The sequence below is a fragment of the Apis florea genome, unplaced genomic scaffold, assembly GCF_048593485.1.
Source record: "Apis florea isolate Af1SG1 unplaced genomic scaffold, ASM4859348v1 contig_3081_pilon, whole genome shotgun sequence".
Lineage (NCBI taxonomy): Eukaryota > Metazoa > Arthropoda > Insecta > Hymenoptera > Apidae > Apis > Apis florea.
In genome coordinates this window covers 5358539-5378006 of record NW_028256703.1, presented here as the reverse complement: position 1 = coordinate 5378006, position 19468 = coordinate 5358539, and the positions used below count along the sequence as shown (strand labels likewise).

Genomic DNA, 19468 nt, shown 5'->3' with positions numbered 1-19468 from the left:
CTAAATTTTAACTAAAGACAAAAGAGCCTTATATATCAGAGATATAGAAATATATTATATATGTATATATACATATATATATGATATGTAAAATATTTGTATTTATACATATATATATATACATATGTATGTATATATAGGTATATGGCGAAACGAAGGAAGAAACGGGAATTTTCGCCATTTTCGCGATACCTTCTTCTTTTCTTTTTCTTTTTCTTTTGTTTTTCTTTTCTTTTCTTTTTTTTTTTTTTTTTTTTTTTTACGTATATACATATATACATACACATATGTATATATACACACGTAAGCGTTTCATCGGCAAGCTGCCGCCCTCGTTCACGGACGTTACTTCCCCGTCCGATATAAGCGCGTACGTTGGTGAACCGAGATTCGAGGGAGAGCAAACATAGGTTGAATTTTCCTTCGGAACGGTAAAAATAACGCCGTGAAGGACTAGTGAGGACGATTAGCTTGGCCTCTATCTTCGTAACACGTGGCAAGAGTGAGTCAACGAAACTAAAGAGAGAAACGAAACATCTTTACGTGACGTAATAATCACGGTTATATACCACCAGAAAGAACATTAAGTAGTGTTATGAATACATAACATGAGACAATCGGTATTATTACGTTAGTGCGAATAAATCTTAAAAACTAGCTGTTCAAAACCTGGATCATCCTCCTGCAAATGCTTTAAGGAAAGACAAAAACACGTGAATCAGTATAATTATTAAGTTATTAATTAACGTGTTAATATGGGGTGGTATCCAAGTTTCAAAAGTTAGGGGGCATAGGGGAGGGGGGGGGGGGAAACCAACGGCAACAACGTGTAAGGGTAGAGTTGCGATTAGGCCCTGTAAAAAATATATGTAAGAAAATACGTTTCCTCGTGCGTATCTTTTTTCTTTTTTTCTCTTTTTTGCCTTTTTTCTTTTCTTTTCTTTTCTTTTCTTTTTTCTTTTTTTTCTTTTTCTTTTTTTTTCTTTCTTTTTTTTTTTCTTTTTTCTTTTTTCTTTTTTTTTTTTTGTCTTTTGTACGGCAAAAGTATATAGCACAGTAGCTGAGCTCAAAAATTGTGTATCAGCTTCTGAAAAATCCGTGGCTGCGTGCACCACCTGGAAAAAAGGTCTGGGGCACTCCAGTGGGGAAAATTTCGGGGCTTTATAGGAGTATAGAATAAATTCATGGAAGATCGTTGTAATCGCAAAAATTCCAAAAATATAAAATCTCGCCAGCCAAAAAATTAGGGCCAACATGATTTCGCGTCTCGTCACGCAAGTGCCGCGTCCCGCGTCCAAAAAGGAGAGTCAAAAAGCAAAGGGGTCGGGAGGGGGAGGGGAGGAAGAGAGTACACATACACAGACGTAGGCAGACGTAGGGAAGTCGGGAAGATGGCGGGGCGTAGAAGCGATAGGAAGAGTTGGTGTTCGACGAGTGGACCCGTTGTTCACCTTTGAAAGGGGAAGAAACTTGAAAAAAATTGAGGTGCGCGCGTTCAAAAAACTTACGTTCGCGCGACAAAAAATCGGATCGCGTTTTTTTTGGAACGATTTGGAACGGAAAAAAAGGGCCGCGTGTTCGTCCTGGTATCTTCTCTGTTGCCACGACAAGGCTGAGTCGACAGTTCGTTTCTCGAAAGCGTAACTGAAACGCAAAAGTGGCCTGAGAGGAGAAGCTTTATACGTATTATACAATACGATACAATATAATATAATGTGATATGATACAATATAGAATAATAACAATAATAATAATGGCAACGTAACGTAAAATAATATAATGATATAATTCAGTGGAATCGAACGAAACGGAAAAAAAAAAAAAAAAAAAAAAAAAAATACAACGATAATATTCAATCTAAAACGGAGGAAACACAGGAGAAAACGTTGTCGGATAAATGAATCGGAACCGAAATAAAAAAAAAAAGAAAGAGAGAGAGAGAGAGAGAGAGAGATAAAGAGAGAGAGAGATGTGTGAGAGAATGAAGAAATATGAGAGAGAGAGAGAGAGAGTGCGAGAGATAATCGAAAAGAGAAAAGGAATCGGTTCAAAGTCGGTTTTGAATTGGGGAAGTGAATAATAATAATAATAATAATGATAATAATAATAATAATAATAATACGATATCGGCGGAATCTGAAATCGAAGATATTAAACGTTTAATACACAGATTTTTATTATACATACATAGATGTAGACGGTCGAAGGATAGAGCGAATCGTATCATCGAGTTGAGAATCGGGATCGATATATTGCGATCGCAACCGGCACTGGAATCACGCGTATCACCGTTCGGACTGACTGACTCTTTTGGCGGGCTTTTATATTTTTGGCTCTTGCGCGATGAACGTTCTGTCGCGATACATCGCCTTCGCAAAAGTATCAAATAACATTGGAATGGGAAGCGTGGCGGTCGAAAATCCTCCTCCTTCAAATTTGGCGAGGAGATCTATTCGTCGTTTCTCTCGTCTTCCTTCTTCGTGAGTTCATAATTCTCGCGATTTCGAAAACGAGCGGGAGAAGGGAATCGCGCCACCTTTTCGAACGCCACCTCTCCCAAACCTTGGTTCGAGTAAACGTTAAGGAAAAATATGAGTGAGCGTCAATGATACATACCGTCCTCGTGAGTTCTGACAGAGATAGGATAACTCGGAGGTCCGTCACCTACGCTGGTCCCGGCCAATACCCAAATCCGATACTCGGTCCACTTTTTCAGTTCGTCCAACACGAATTGCGTGTCATTCAGTTTGATAACTTTCGCCTCCGAGTCGGAGCGTCCGCTCTCGACCACTTGCAGCTTGTAGTACGCGATCCTTCCGTTCGATCGATCGGCAGGCGGTGGTTCCCATGTTACCCGTATGGAGGTCGGGCTGACCGCTTCTCCGCTTACATTGCGAGGCGGAGCCCCGGGGACTGTATAACACTCAGTTGTAGGGGAGGGAGAGAGGGAGACAGAGAGAGAGAGAGAGAGAGACAGACAGAGAGAGACAGAAAGAGAGAAAGAGAGAAATAAAAAAAAAATAGAAAAAGAAACGAAAAACGTAGGTAGGGAAATATCGTCGATCATCGGTCATAGAACGATCGCGACTAATTACGAGAATCGAGTCACGCCCGAGATTCCTTCCAACTCGAGACATCGTTGGATATAGAGACAGATAGATAGATATCGCGGATATATATATATATATCCGCGTATCCCGTGGAAATTGAGAAACAAGTATTCGCGATCTCGATTCGATCGACTCGACCACCGGCTTCGAAATCGAGACGCGTTCGAACTTGACCAATAAGATACGACGAAGAGGGATCGAAAACTTAAAAAGTTTGCGTGATTGAATTGTAACTGGTTAAGGTACAAAGAGAGAAAAAGAGAAAGAGAGAGAGAGAGAGAGAGAGAGAGAGAGAGAGAGAGGTACGAATCAATCTCAAGGAAAAACTCACGAGTCGATCCTTGAACAGTCGAAAAATTACGTGATTAGAGAAATTTCCCGATCCGTTAACTCGCGCGTATATCATTATATATCGCGTTGAGTTAACGTGGTGCCTCGATCGAGAGACAAGGAGACAAGAGACAATTAAAAAAAAAAAGAAAACTGAAGAACGGACGTAAACCATACGTTATCAAGAATGAAAAGAGGTGCCCAAAATGCACACATATATCGATGCAGTGCTTAGTGCAATTTATATGTAATGATATGTACGTATATATATAGATAGATATATATATATATATATATATATAAAGTGGCATCCAAAAACGGCTTGTCTTATTTGCAACGCATGCAATCATTCTCACTCTCCCACACTTCACGATTTCAACGATACTCTCTATCTTCCGTCTTCTCTTTTCTCATTTTTTTTTTTCCCCCTCCCACCCACCCACCCACCCACCCACCCATCCATCCATCGTCCGTCCCCAAACACGAATACGCGATCATACGAATCATCATCGGTCCATCGTCTCTGAATATCGAAAGGTGTTGCGGATTAATTTATTTAGCTTACGCTACTTGCGGGAGCGTCTCTAACTCTACAGCACCTCCTACCTGCCGTGCCAAAACGATTCGCGATTGCGTTCGTTTGCGACTATATCTCGCGATTCATCGCGAAATGATATTTAAACTCTTTTTATTTTCGTCCCCTTTCCCCCCTCCCCTCCGCCCCCCTCCCTCCCTCCCTCCCGCTCTATTCCTCGCCTCGAACAATCGCGAATCGATTTTTAATCGGCACTCCTCGCTGCGTGAATTCACTCTTATTTTTTTTTTTTTTTCTTTTTTTTCTTTCTTTCTTTTCTTTTTCCTCCTCCATTTCCTTTCCGCTTTTCTCGCTCGTTCGTTTGATTATCTGCTTACCGTACTGCTTCGTGCGAACCGGATACGGTATCGTCGTAGCTCCTTCCCCCCGTTGACTCCGAGCAGCCAGCCAAACGTAGTACAAGGTGTTCGGATAGAGGCCGGTCAACGTGTAGTTCTCGGTCACCGGTATCCTGCGATGATGCTTCTCCTGAAATCGATCGCGATCCCGACCGATCGTTCACGCAACCACGGACGCGTATATTGAGCGTGGCTGTTCTCCTTTTCGATTTTCCGGGAAGAGAGAGGGGGAGAGGGAGGGGAGTAGGAGAGAAGCGGAAAGAGAGAGAGAGAGAGAGAGAGAGAAAAACGTCGATGTTGACCCACCTGAGCGTAAGTATCGTTCCAATACAATTCATAGCTGAGAATATTTTCCGCGCTATGAATAGGTTTATTCCACTGGAGGGTTACCGTGGTCTCCCCGATATCTATCGCGGTCAACATCTCCGGTTGGCTCGGTACCCCTTGTTGCGTCTTAATCTGGACGGGTGTGCTCAATGGGCCGGGGCCGACGCTCGTCAACGCCTGCACCCGAATCGTGTATATCGTGTGGGTGTCCAGATCCGAGATGGTGGTCAGTTGATTGTTGTCAACCATCTGATACTTCCAGGAGGCCATCGGTTGATTCGGATCCGTCGTGTAGTATATCTTGTAACCCTGCAAAGGAAGAGAGCAAAGAGATTGGAAAGATCGATCCAGATGGATGGATGGATGGAAGAGAACGAGTCGTTTGAGAAAACTAACCGTCACTTGCCCGTTCGGTGTCTCTGGCTCGACCCATTGTATCACCATCGTGCTCGAGCTCAATGGCCGGGCTTGAACCTTCCGCGGTGCGGTACCCGGTTCTACGAAGAAACGAAGAAATTATCCTTGGATTTTTTTTTTTTTTTTTTCCAATCCTCTCGAATCGGAACGTTTTCTACGAGTGGACGAGTCAATCTAGTTAGTCACCGGACAGGAGAGTAGTGAGTAGAGAGTACACCCCTCGAGAGAGAGAGAGAGAGAAAAAGAGAAATACACCGTAAGAAATAAACCAGAACGAGAAACAGAAATTCCAAGTATAAAAAAAAAAAAAGAAAAAAAAGAAAAGGAAAAAGGAAAAAAAAAATCAAATCATCCTCTACGACATTCGAGATATCGTGATTAAATTGTGCAATTTATCAAAGAAAGGAATAAAATTCAACGAAAAGAATCAAGGAAACAGCGTGTGTTGTATCTTGTTGCGATTGATTAGTTCGTTTCGATGAGTGTGCGGGTGCAAAACGAAACAACGTACGTGTGCCTCGAATGAACAAAAACACAAAGAATTGGGGGGGAGAGGGGGAGGGGGCGAAAAGAATAAAAAAAATAGAGAGAGAGAGAGAAACAAAAATAAGAAAGAAAAAAAAAATGAAAAATCAAAACGACAGAGCATGAAACGAAAAATATATATATATATATATTTATACATATATTAGAGAGATAGAGAAAAAGAAAGAGAGAAAAAATAGAAAAGAAGAAGAAAAAAAACGTGTGAAAAATGAGAAGAGAAAGTACGTTTGCTACAGCACTCTTAGTATTGATGATTGAAAACTTACTGGCACCTCCATTTGTCGATTCCGCTATTGAAAAAAAGGATGAACGATTATTTTCGATGAAACCATTAAATGTGAATTAAATGGTATATAATGCACGATGAAAATACGAATCTTACGTATGTTTGCGTTCGTATTTTCACGAGGTGCGAACAGAGTGCGCTACTTTTATCGAGGAAAGGTGCAATTTCGCGTGCTTTCGTCTCCCCGCGTATTGGTTTCGCTCTTTCGTTCAGGAAAGAGACGGAGAGACTCGAAGGGGAGGGGTGGGGGGGGGGCGAAGGCGACGATGACGGTGGTGATGGTGGTAGTGGTGATGATAAAGAGATACAGAGGGGGTAGGGGGAAAGACAGAGACGAGAAAAATGCAGAGCGAAACGTCGGACGTCGAAGCGCGGCGAAGGACGCGGCGAACACGATCCGACAAAAACACTAACACATGGTGCGACACAGAGAGACAGACAGAGAGAGAGAGAGAGAGAGAGAGAGAGAGAGAGAGAGAGAGAGAGAGAGAGAGAGAGAGAGAGAGAGAGAGAGAGAGAGAGAGAGAGAGAGAGAGAGAGAGAGAGAGAGAGAGAGAGAGAGAGAGAGAGAGAAGAAAGAGAGGGAGGGTGGGGTGGGGGATTGGTAGTAGTGGTAGGTGAAAAAAAATGTCTTGTCACTTACATGAATCAACGCGTGCGTCCACGACGGACAGCATGGAAAAAAAGGTATAATTTCCCTCAAAAACTTGTATCAAAACTTGTTCCTCCTTTGGTGGTGCAAAAAACATTATCTACGTGCAAAAATTGGTACGCGATCGGTCGGTCGGTCGGTCGGTAACAAGCAATCTTTTGCCGCGAGTACGCGGTACGCGGGAAAAAAGCTGGCCGTCCATTCCATTTCTGGGTAAACTCGTCACGATATTTCATCGTCACGAGATATCGCGCAGAGTCGCGCAAAGTTTTCGTTCGATCGTGATTCGAAACGCGCGCCGGATATCCCGGAGCGTATTTCTCGACGATGGGACGACAAACGCGCGCTCAAACGAAAATATGCAAAATTTTCGGAGAGGAGAAGAAGCGCGCGCGAACGGACGCGCGCGCCAATGAATAATAAAATGAGTGAAAGAAAATATACGGGTGATATTTGGGGTGGGGTTGCGGGCTGGTAAGGAGGAAAAGGAAATACTGACTCGTTTCTCCAGTGGTGACCGTCACAGGGGCACTCGGGGGACCACGCCCAATCGCGTTCACCACTATCACGTAAAGTTCGTATTCGGTGTAGGGGCTGAGGCTCCGCACGTGATAGTACATGGTCGTGATGCCCGATATCTCGGCGAACGCTTGATTCACGTGCTTCGGCTTGTGTTGAATCACGTAGTATTGGACCTCGTCCGGATCTTTGTAGGACCAAGTCAGCTTCACGGAGGTTGCCGTGATGTCCGACACTTGAACGTTCTCCGCAGGCCCGGGCAGAGCTAAAATTCATCACGTTCCGTTCATTAATAATTCCACGTCTCCATGATTTTTCTTCCCTCCCCCCATGACGCGATCGTCCCCTCCAACGACCGGATCTTTTCGCGCAAACCGGATCGATCGGAATCGGCCGGTGCTCTCGCACGCTCTCGCTCCGTTCTCGTTCGCTTCGTCGTCGTCGTCGTCGTCGTCGTCGTCGTCGACGTAATCGTAGTCGTATACAACCTCGTACACAACCTCGTATTCCGCTTTCGAACACGGTCCGCGCACACCGATCCGCGTGATTGATCGTTTTACGTTACGTTACGTTACGTTACGTAGTCCGATATGTCGGTGCGCGCGCGCGTGATCTCCGAGGATTTACACGAGGATTTCGATCCATCTCGATCCATCTGGATACGATACGATACGATACGATACTATACGATAGGATGGGATACGATACGAGGCGATAGGAGACACGACGGCGTCCGCGATATAGGATGCGATACGAACATTGAACTTTCACCATCGACGTAACCTCTATGACGCCGAGATCGCTGGCTGCGGTGCACGTATAGTTGGCTGTCTCCTTGATGTCGGTGAGCATCAACACGTTTCTACCGACTGGAAGATTGTCCTCCGGGGTGAGATCCAAGGACGGGCCTTTCTTCCATTTCACGTACGGCATCGGGGATCCGACGGCGACGCAGGTCAAGTTCAAAGAAGCGCCGAGCATCACTTCGCTGACAGCGGGCGGTGGTATGGAGAAACTGGGCGCAACGCGTCGAACTGCGATCGTTGTTATCGAGAATCAGAGAAACACAGAACGGAAACTTTCTTTTGTTCTTTTTTCATTTTGGTTTGGAAAAAGAATGAGGGGGGGGGGGAGGGGGGAGAAGATGAATTCCGGATTGGTCGGGAGGGGAGTGCTATCCCGTGCCAATTAACAACGCGCATACGGCTCGAGAAACAAACTGTCGGGAGCCGTGCATTTGATTACGCGATACTCGAATCTCGAGGGACGAGCACAGAGGCGGTTTCTCGACCACCGCAAGAAATGCCGCGTCATAATATTTGCGACGCGATTTCAAGCGCGCGAATCCTTTGTGCCGTCAGCTTAGTTTAATTACGCTTTAACTACGTGGCATTAATTTTCATGGGAAAACGGGAAAAGTGGGAGGAGCGGAGGGGGGTTTAATGCCGCGAATCTCGCGTTACACGGGTTTTTGCCACGCAAAAACGGTGGTGAACGACGATTCGAGTGGAGGACAGAGGGAAGATACCAACCTTTCACGTAGAGCATGGCGGATTTCGAGTACTCGGTGCCCACCGAATTGTTCGCCACGCACTCGTACTTTCCTTGATCGTTCACGTCGGATCCGGTGATTTGCAACGCTCCTGAAAAAATCCCATCCTCGTTACACACACACACACACACATATCGTCATCGTTATCGCTCGTAATAACGCACGCAACAACGAACACGATCTTTTTCGATCGAATCGATAGACGACACACGAACGAAAGAGTTGGAAAGATTTCGAGTCTAGAACTATCTATATATATATATATTCGAGTTTCCGTACGAGGGTCGGTTTCGTGCGCGATTTCCACGATGCATCAAGCCCTTAAGCACGATACCACGATGATGAACTGGCTGTTACGAGGCGTGTGATTATCTCCGTAGACGTCACTCCTTCGGTAGTATAATTCAACCCCCGTTTCCAATCTCTCCCCGCTTCTCTCCCTTCCTTCCTTCCTTCTCCCCCACGAGAATTTCTTCCGCACCCGTTCTCGGCTTCCCTCCCTTCTTTCGCCACGCCAACCCCGCCACTCGTTCGCAAAGTAAACACGACGGATCACCGAGCTTGTTTTCCATCCTTTCCACGTCCGTGTTTTATCGAACGCGACCATGATAATTAACGATGAGAATTAATGGCTGCCTCTAGAACGCGCGGAACAACAGAAGGGAAATCAAAACGGATCCTTCTTCCGACCGAGATCCGCGCCGCGTAATCTTTCGCCCATTTCCTCCGCGTACGAGAGATCTTCTTCCCTTTCGCGAACCAACCAGTGCACGCGCTCCTCCCCCTCCTCCATACCGACCCCTACTAGTTTAAATATTTCCCCACGAGGCGGATGTGTCGCTCGTGTGTGCATTCCTAAGCTTTCCTCGTAGCTAACTTCGATGACCGAGCGCAGAGAGAGAGAGAGAGAGAGAAGGGAAGGGGTCGAGGGTCGAGAAAACACTCCATCACGAGGCAGGAGAAGCCAGGCAGTTTGATATCGCGTACGATCGGAATACGTAATCGAGCCTCATCTACAATTTCTACGAGCAAGTTGACCAGGAAGGAACGCGCGGTCGTATCGTTATCCCCTCTCCCTCCATCCAGTCACGTGCACGACTTGTTAGCGCGACTGCGAAAAACTTAAGACCTCGCCGGCCCTGCGACTGGCTAAATTTCCAATTGCTTCGAGACGAGGCGAAGAGAGAGAGAGAGAGAGAGAAAATCGGGGGGGACGACGATCAGAGATTAATCGTCGGTTATCGGTTTCGAACAAATATCGCGCGGCTATTCCCGAGTCATCGAGACGTCGAGAGGCGGCGCGTTAACCCGATTATTCCGCAGGTAAAACTCGGGATAACGACGCGGATGCGCGCGAAACAGATTTATTTTTCCACCGCGTGGAAAAGGAAGGCCATTCCTTCTTATCGGACCAATTGTTCCTATAAGCTATATAGCTTCGAATCGACGATTTCCGTTGAAAATTTTCCGCCCCACTTTTTCCGCAAGATCGGGACGCTTTCCCCGAGGGAATACTTTCCCCCTCTCCCGAATTCGAAAGCATTCGGCGAGAGAACGCGACGCGAACGCGTTGTAAATACGCGACTCGTCCTTCCCGTTCCTTCCAAGAAACGCGGAAAGTATTTGCGCGTGTTTACTCGCCAATATTGAAATATCTCGTATTATGATACGAGCGGAAGACGAACGCGAGCGGCAGTTCGTTCGCAGCCTTCGATACGGGTTGACCGTTGTTCGCTCGCTCCGCGAGCACGCGTTCGGATGGAGGGGCGGGGGGGAATGGAATCGGATACGACTTGGAAAGACGAACGCGTTCGATTCGATCGCGCGGATAGAATGGGAACGGAAAATATGTTTACCTCGAGGGTGTATATATACTCGCGCTACGCTTTATATCTCTGCTCTCCTCCTCCTCCTCCTCCTCCTCCTCCGTAAGGAAGGGGGGGGGAGAGGCGAGTAATTCGCCAACGATTTTAATTGCTTTCATAATTACGCTCGGTCGGGGTGGATGGTAGTAGCGCATCGACCGCGTAAAAAAAGTCAATTATAATTATCGGAAAATATTCACGCGAGAGAGGTCGGTTGAAGTGGAACGAAAAACGGATAAAGGGGAGACGCGAGGTAATGGCTCGTATCCGATGCTTTTCCAACGGCGCGCCTTCCGATTCGGTCAAAATACAAAAAACGGGGAAAAAATACCGTGTTTACGCTATGGTTCCATCGCGCGTCCTTCCCCCTCCTCGAAACGACGACGAGTAGAGCTCGAGAACGAAGGGAGCTCGCGTGGAACCGACTTTCTCGCTCTCGATCAAAAAAAAAAAAAAGAAAAGAAAAATAAAAATATATATACGAGTCGAGTATTAATTATCGCAGGTCGAGTATCATCGGTTTTATCAAACCCTTTGCACGAACGATCGTTGTTCCACGCGTACCAACTTCGCTTCTCCTCCCCTTCCCACGATCGGAGGGAAGGGAAACTCGCGAAACGTCGCGTTTCCAACTGCTCCTCCCATCTTCTCTTCCGCAAACATTTCTCTATTTCGGGTTTCGTTGAAGGTTTGCAAGTGCGGCGCATTAACGTCAGAATCTCGCTTTGCAAATATAAGAGAGAGAGAGAGAATGACGGGAGACGGGAAGATTATGCGGGCATGAAACGTCTTTCGCGAGGATTCGAGGGAATGCGTCGCGTCAGAAAGGAAATCGAATTACCCGTTGACGTTTCCGCCTCCTCCACCTCTTTCCTTTTTGTCATTCTATTCGCCGCGCTCACCGAACCGAGCCTTTAATCGAGCGCGAAACCTTCTCTTCTCTTCTCCTCCTCCTCGTCGAGAGAAGGGAAAAATATTCCCCTCCAATCTTTCCAAAAAACGTCTCCTCTCCTTCTTCCCACGGCCCACGACCGGATCCACCACGCGACTCTCCCGTCTCTTCTCGCTTTAAAACTTATCGTTCGATCCTCCTCGGGGGAGGAATTTATAAATCGACGCCGCGTCCAAACGAAACAGCCATTACCGTTACACCGATTTCCCCTCCTCTCGGCTCGGACCACCGCGCGTCATCGTTATAGGACAATTAGAGAGGTTGGGCGAAACGATCGGCGAGGCGATTATTACGGCTTATTATATGAATTAAGGAATGGAAATAGGGGCAAAGACGAAGGGAGGGAGTTTTGGAAAGAGGAGAAGGAAGAGGCAGAGAAGCGGCGTCTCTTGTTTCCAACTTCGAGTCGAGCTGCTCTTTCTATCTCTCTCCTTTCCTCTACCTTTAAATTTTACGAGCGTCGAGGAACCGGCCCCTCTCTCCTTCACCACGAGTCTACGACAAGCGGGGAAAATACGATTCTTCCTTTCGACCGCGCGACTCGATATCGGTTGCACGCGATTACCGCGTCTTCCCCCCCTCCCCGCCCCCATAAACGGTGACAAAGCTTAAATGAAATATTAAATTGGTTTATCTCGGATGGTGGAGAGAGAATCCGCGTGCGTCGGTTTAATCCCCTTCAATTATCGTAAAGTGGTCGGCGTTCACCAAAGCGAGCGTTATTTTAATACGCCGCCGTCGCTCGCTCGTTCCTACCTACCTACCTACCTACCTACCTACCCACCTACCCACCTATCTACCTCGCGCCCGTGTATGACTTTAATTAATTTGTCTCGTTTAAGCGATAAACGGAAATAGAGATTCGCGACCGCGTCGTCCGAATGTAACGCGTCCCTTTCTGTTTCCCCTTGTTTCCACCCTCGTTCCATTTTATCCTCCAACAATATATATATATAACATATATATCCTCCCCGCCCGATGAATCGGGGAGAGACGGGGCGAAATCGGATGGAGAATACAAAGGGTTGAAAATCTTGGATTCGTTAATTCGTTTTCCATCTCCTCCTCTTCCTCCTTTCTCTTCCACCGGTTCGCTTCACTTTTCCATTGTTATTATTATCATCGTTATCGTTATTATTATTATTATTATTATTAACGTTTATCGGAGATGGTAAACGAACGGCAACGCGATAAAAGTTAAACGAGTTATCGTTCCGTCTTTCCACGATTCTTCTTCTTTCCCTCCCTTCCCTTCGCTTCCATCCATTCTCCCTCGGCGAAGGAACACGCCGGTAAGCACATTGCCCTCCCCACCTCTTCGTCGTCTACTTTTTGCGATACATTAAGCCATATATCCCCTTATGGGAGGAGGAGGAGGAGGAAGAGGAGCGGAGAGACGGTGTATGGCGCGATGGCTTCTAACGATATTGACGGAGGAGTTGGAAGACACGCGAATGACGTTAAGGGAGGGTACGTTAACGACCGATCGAGTGACCGACGCGACTTGGAGTTTAATTCTCTTCTTCCCCTTCCTTCGTTTCTTCGCATCGATCGAAGGAAGTCGCATCCGATCGAATCTCCGCATCCGAACCGAGGAGGATGCACGCGATATTCCCGTTTATACGTGCCACGCATACGTATGCGCCGCGAATCGCGAGGACGGACGGGTTGGAATAAATTTGGCGTTTAATTCGCGATCGGGGCGCGAAAATCGAGAAGTGCGCGGCGGTGTCGGGTCGGGTTGGCAATTTTATGGAAACGCGTGCGAGGGAAGGGGAGAGGCGCGGATATATGCATAACGCGTGCACCTACACGATACCGGCTTGTATGCGAGCCGCCTTTCCCGCGTCTAACGTATACTTTTCACGTCGCGGCAAACTGCTCCGGCCGTCGTAAAGATAGTCGGGCAAGTGCACGCCGGTATTACGTGACGTGCCGTTCGATAATGATACCGCCATCGCGATAAAAACAAAGTGAAGAACGAAAAAACACACGCGTACCTCGCTGTACCACGGGAAAATAACGATGATACGATAATACGCGCGTTAACGGAACAATAGTAGCTCGATCGTATACGCCGTACTTCGAAACTTGCTCGCCCGTTCGTTTGCGCCAATTACCGCCAATTGTATCCATTCGCGAATCTTTTTCTTCCACGATTTTTCCGTCGTCGTCGTCGTCGTCGTCGTCGTTTCGTCGTCGATCGGATCGAGGGACGAAGGATATTTTATTCAGGCGAATTATCGATCCGACGAGCCGGATACGAGATCGATCGAAAATCGCCAACGACGGATATAATCTGGCGCGGCAGAGCGAGCGGAGCAGGTGCTCGGGAAAACGAGATGGATGCCCTGGATGTTCCGGTATCGCGTGACCACTCGATCAACGCTACCGCCGGTTGACACTGACTTACGCACTCGACCAGATATGACACGCACCGCCGCCAACCTCCTCCCTATCCTCTAACCTGTAGATCGCGAATTCGATCGATCGAATTTCCAACGGCCTGGAAAGAGTAGGTCTCGCACTTACCTGTGTCCAGAACGGTGTAGCGTGGATTGGTGGTGTCGATCGGCAGCATATCCCTGACCCAAGATATGATCGGAGGCGGTGAACCGACGGCCGTGCACAGCAGCACCGCGTTGTGACCCATCTCGACCACCTTGGTCGTTGGCGCTTGAGATATCAACGGGAAACCGTTTGGCAATTTCTCGGCTGAAACAATCAACGGAACGACAGGTTGGTTTATCGTAAGTATCCATCGGTTGTCGGTTATGGGGAAGGATCGGTTTAAAAGAAGAATCCTCTTCCGATCCTAGACACAGGGTATCCCGTCCCGCGGGATCGAAAGTTAGGAAAAGGACTATTGGAGGCTGCGAGGGGATATCCTGTTCCCATTTCTTCTATCTCTCGATACTGGGAGAGGGAGAGGGAGAGAGAGAGAGAGAGAGAACAGAGGGCTCGTGGTCGTCTTGGAGAGGAGAGAAGATGCGAGCGGTATCGGGTGTTTCCCCGAGTGTTCGAGAATAGAATCAGAATTCAATATAGCGGAAAAAGTTGGTAAAACGGTTTAGCAAGGAAGGAACTGGTCGCTTCGAAATTTCTGAAATGTTCGAGAACCGGTCCGATCGATCGATTTATTAGCGGTTCTCTCCGCGCCGGAGAGATGAAATCGGCCGTTGAACGAAAGCTTTTTTCCCCTCTTCTTCTTCTTCTTCTTCTTCCTCCTCTTTTTCTTGTTCTTCGCCTCGGCCTCCGCGAATTCGAAAGAAGAATTCGAACGTGTTTCCCCGGATGTCCTCGAGACGAGGATACTTCTCGTAATTACGAGCGATACGACCGCGTCGTATCGAGTTGGCGTAGCCTTGATTCTCGAGATTCGATACCGCTCCTCCGCAATTTTTCTCTCTCTCCTTTTTCTTTAATTAGAAATTCGCCGATAATTACGCCCTCCCCCCCCCCTCCTCCCCTCCTGCTATTAATTAAAAATGCGTCCTATTTTTCGCGCGAATCTCTAACATTCTCGTCGACGAGCCTCGATCTTTCGAGTCGTCGGATCGTAATTACTACGGATCCTCGTTTCACTTTCGACAAGGTGTATTATATCGGTGTCGAGAGGGAGGGAAGGGAACTCGTTGGAGTTCTCGCGATGGAGAATTATGAAACGGTTGGTGAAAAGTTGGCGAGGATCGCGATGAAACTGCAATTATCGACGACTGCCGCTATACGCCGAAATAAATCGATAAATCGTTCTTTTACGATCCGTTGAAAGGGGCAATCGTCGAGTTCCTCTCCTCGAACTTTGTAAACAGGTTACGAATCGAAGAGATTGGGGGAGGAGGAGAGGGAGAGTAAAGATCCGTCGAATATTCGGGAAAGGAAGAATTAAAAAACGGTTGAAAAGCAAAAAAAAGCGGTAGTAAAGATCATCGAAGGAGATGGTCGAGAGGGGATCGAGCTTAACGAGTACAATTAAGGCGCGAGAATGGTGGTCCGATATCCGGAAGGGAGTCGGTTGACGGATAAGCCGGAAAGTCGGTTGAATTCTGTCAGATCCAAGAGCTCGGCTCCTCGTTCTTCAACGGTACTTTCAACGGATCTTCCGACCATTGTTTTCTTCACCGGCGCGCGGTTTCTTTTGTCCTCGTTATCGTTCGAGTTATCCGAGAGGGCGGCTGCGGCGGCGCCAATTATATCGGCGGCCGTGAGCGTTGTGTTCACGGTCGACAATGGAAATCGCCCTACCCAACCCTCCCCCTCCGTGTCCCTCGCTTTCTGTTCGCGACAAACCCTCCCTTCTTCTGCCTCGTCGCCAAACCTTTCCCCGGCAAACTGCCGCGCCATCGTTGCGCGACAACCACCCGGAAGAGAACCCCTTTTCTCGCTAACTCCATTGTCTCTCGCTCGCCGATTGCCTTCGACCCAACGGCAAAAAAGGATACGAACGAACCGATAAAAATCGCGTTCACTCTTTCCCGTTCGAAATCGTTGGATACGTCGAAATCGAGGGGAAGACCTCGATCCGTTTACTCTCGCTTTGGATAAGGACGAACCTTGCTGAATGGATATAGGGGAGAGAGAGAGGAAGAGAGCAAAGCTTTTCTCCTCGCCGATTACCGAATAAATCGCCATCTTATCGATAACCTATGGAGGTTAGGTTGGTAATAAGCAACAGGTTGATGCTCTCGATCCATCTAACGGGAAACGAGATTTCGAAAATCCTAATCTCGGATCGAGGCGGATCGGGATTCGAGGTGGAACGGATCCGAAGCGAGCCACTCCTTCTCGTCTCCCGCGAATCCTGTGACGCGATACTCCGAAATAATAACGACGAGCCATCCTTGATTTAAGAAATCTCGCGCCTCAAATGACGTTTACGGATCGAGCGAGAAAAAAGAGGAAGAAGAAGAAGAAATAAAACGTAAGCAAAAATTCCGTGTCTGCTTTTCCCCCTCGAATATCGAATCGGTTCGATGTATCTCGCGGTCGAATATTCGCCGGGCAAGTTTGCCTCGGGGATGGAAAGAAGGGGACGAAAGTTTATCACCACGAAAGAAGCTTATCCCCGCGAGAGCTTATCGAGGCGGAGAAGCGCGACAATCTGGCTTCGACCCGTCACTCCGCGCGATCAAAGTATTTTCGCGCTTTCGATAAATCGTCGCCCCGATTTTCCACGAGGCGCAAAGTCGAACAAAGCCCTTCCTTCCCTCCTTCCCTGCCACTCGTCCGGTCTACTTCGGTCGAAAAAAGAAGGAACGAAAAAGATTCGGTCATTCGGCCAATTTCCTTCTTTCCCTTCCCTCCCTCTTTTGCTTTCTCATCCCTCCGACCGGATTTCAACTTTCATTCCCTGCGGAGAGTCCCCCCCCCCTGCGAACGACCGACCCGGACCACTCCACTGTTCCGAAACACTTGAAAACTTTCGTTCGGGAATATCTACGTCGAGGAAAACGTCGTCGTCGTCGTGGTCGTCGAGGGAAAGTAAACGAAGGAGGGAAACGTCTCGAAAATTTCAAAGTCTCGGGGACGGATTCGCATCCAAGGGATATGGACGGATGAGAGGGAAGGGGGAATTCGAAAGCGGATATTCCTTTCGAATCGAGCGTAATTACCCTACGCTCCTTTCTTTTTTAACTCGAGACAGCGTTACAACAAGCTGGAAGAAATTAAATCGGCATTTCTTTCTTCTTTTTTCCTCTCTTTTTTTCAAGGAAGGATCGAAGAAAATTTGCGATCGGCTGACGAGGCGGAAACAGGAATTAATTCGTCGGGGAGGGAAACTCGATAAGGAAGGAGGCGATAAACTACACTGGTCAAAATTCCTCCCCATAAAAGTCCCTGGCAAAACCGTTTTTCATAATTCAATCGGCACGCGGAAACGACGCGCAGCTGCCGTCGGAACCGTGCTTCTTCCGTTCCGAACATATCCATTATATGTCCGAGCGCGCGCACGTGTGTGTGTGTGTGTGTGTGTGTGTGTCTAATAGCGGTACGTGTACAGGACACTGCCTTACGCCATTTCGAGAGAAATCGATCTGCGAGGGAAATTGACTGGGTCCGCGGAAAAAGTGCTCTCTCTCTCTCTCTCTCTCTCTCTCTCTCTCTCTCTCTCTCTCTCTCCTTCCGTGGGGAAGGGACGAGGCGCGTAAATCGGCGGAGAACGGAGAATAAGAAACGAGGTCGATCGGTGAAATTGGAAAATTAAATTCGGGCGAGGAGAAGAAAGACGAGGACGAGCCGTTAAAAAACTGTGTTTTCCTTTGCAACCAACCGGTCTGGCGGAGTTTTTCTTAAATTTCAACGTTGAAAGGGAGGAAGGATGCGTCGGGGAGGGAATGGAGAGATCGAGAAATTAACGTTACATCACGGAGAGATCGGAGAGGAAGAAGGATCGCTTCTTCCTCTCTCCCTCTCGTTTTCTTCTTTTCTTCTTCCAAGTTTACGTAAGGGTAAGGTGAGAGGTAATGGTGAGGAGAGGAGGGGAGTTCGATTTTTGTTGCAGGTTCGATCTCTCGTTAAAGGTTGCCGCGATGTTCCAACTTTGGCAGAGTTTTAATTAACGAGTACAGTAGTGTACGGCGGAATCTCTTTTTCCGCGAGTCTCGCCGCGAACGCGAAGGGAAGACGAATCGCCAAAGTGTCGAGAAACGAGGTTAACGCGAGAGGATAAAAGTTGGGACAAGGTTAGGTAGAGCGGCAGATTGCCGCGCGATACGAACGGGAGGCGATCTCGCAACATCTCGTCTCTACCCATCTCCCCCCCCCCCCAACAATGAAACTCGTGCCACCTCGTCTTAACGAGGTCTTGCATCGAGTGGCTTCGTTTCGAGTACCGACTCTACCTGGGATTAGACCCCGAAGATCAAACTCGTCTCGTCTCGTCTCGGCGAGGAGACGAGAGAAGAGGAGAGGAGAGGAGAGGAGAGGAGAACCCATCCTAAATCGTCTTTTCATCTCTCACGATTAATTCTACTCGCGTTACGCTCGTCGTTAGGAAGGAACGGAATCGCGGATTCATCGGTCAGGTGGGGACGGGATGGTCATTAACCACCAAAGAAAAATGGAGAAGGAGAGAGAGAGAGAAGAAAGGACACGAGTCTGTCTGTTGGAGCTTTTCATTTCGCAATCGAGGCTCGATAGAGCACTCTTACCTCGTTCTTATCAATTAATCGAAACCGTACCTTTATGCATGTTTGATGGAACGATTTATGGCAGAGGTTGAATTTATTCATCCGATTACAATATCGTGAATATAAAGTGCACGGGGAAATTTATCGGTGGAGAATTGATATCGAGGCAGGGGAGGGGGGAGGAGGAGGGGGGGGGAGGGAATGGGAAGGGAAGGACGAACACCCGGCTGATCGGAAACTCAAAGTTTACCGATGTTTTTTCCATTTCAATCGCGGCCGCTTTTCAGGGACGCGCGGCATTTCCATCGATCAATTATTTCGCCGATGCTTCGAGAAGGTCGCTGCCACGCAACACCACACCCCCTCCCCTCGCCCGCAATTCGAATCGGAGTAGGACGTATTACTCGACGTTAATACAGGACGGCTATCGGCATACTTTCGAACGCGCTACGAGAATAAAACGGACGCGATCCACTTGCAAGCGGTTCGTTCGCTTTCCAGGGAGGAGGGGAGGAAAAAAAAAAAAAAAAAAAAGAAAAACGACGCTTTTCTCCGTCTTTCTCTCCGTTTCTTCTCGCGTACGAAGAATTCGATTCCTACCGGAGGGGAAAAATCTCGAGGAAAATGGGCGCGCGGAAAGATGGTATAACGATTTGCAAACGAACGGGAGGAGTCGGTAACGGTTCGTGTTTGCGTTTCGACGTTTCCTCTCGCACGCCAATCCGAGCCATCATCTCTCCCCGTGCTTCCATTTCTCGTTTTCCACTTTTCCTTCCTTTTTTTTTTTTTTTTTTGAGCGCAACCACGCGACGAAATCGCAAAGAGTGATTATCGAATGGAGAAAAAGCG

The 19468-nt window shown here is 47.7% G+C and overlaps 1 protein-coding gene across 12 annotated transcripts in view; it reads right to left on the bottom strand.

Annotated features, from left to right (window-relative positions):
* The window catches only part of Lar (tyrosine-protein phosphatase Lar), a 204905-nt gene that overhangs the window by 17279 nt on the left and 168158 nt on the right, over positions 1-19468 (bottom strand). For 6 of the 12 annotated variants that reach the window (XM_086909097.1, XM_086909103.1, XM_086909096.1 and 3 more), the window contains 9 exons: positions 14022-14204; positions 8653-8763; positions 7879-8154; positions 7101-7385; positions 5930-5953; positions 5097-5197; positions 4680-5009; positions 4353-4503; positions 2617-2913 (listed from right to left, as the gene is read on the bottom strand). In XM_086909097.1, coding sequence (XP_086765223.1) covers positions 2617-2913; positions 4353-4503; positions 4680-5009; positions 5097-5197; positions 5930-5953; positions 7101-7385; positions 7879-8154; positions 8653-8763; positions 14022-14204 — 1758 coding nt within the window. Of the gene's footprint in view, positions 1-2616; positions 2914-4352; positions 4504-4679; positions 5010-5096; positions 5198-5929; positions 5954-6592; positions 6729-7100; positions 7386-7878; positions 8155-8652; positions 8764-14021; positions 14205-19468 lie in introns of those variants that run through there. The other 6 variants (XM_086909098.1, XM_086909101.1, XM_086909105.1 and 3 more) reach the window with 4 other exon arrangements.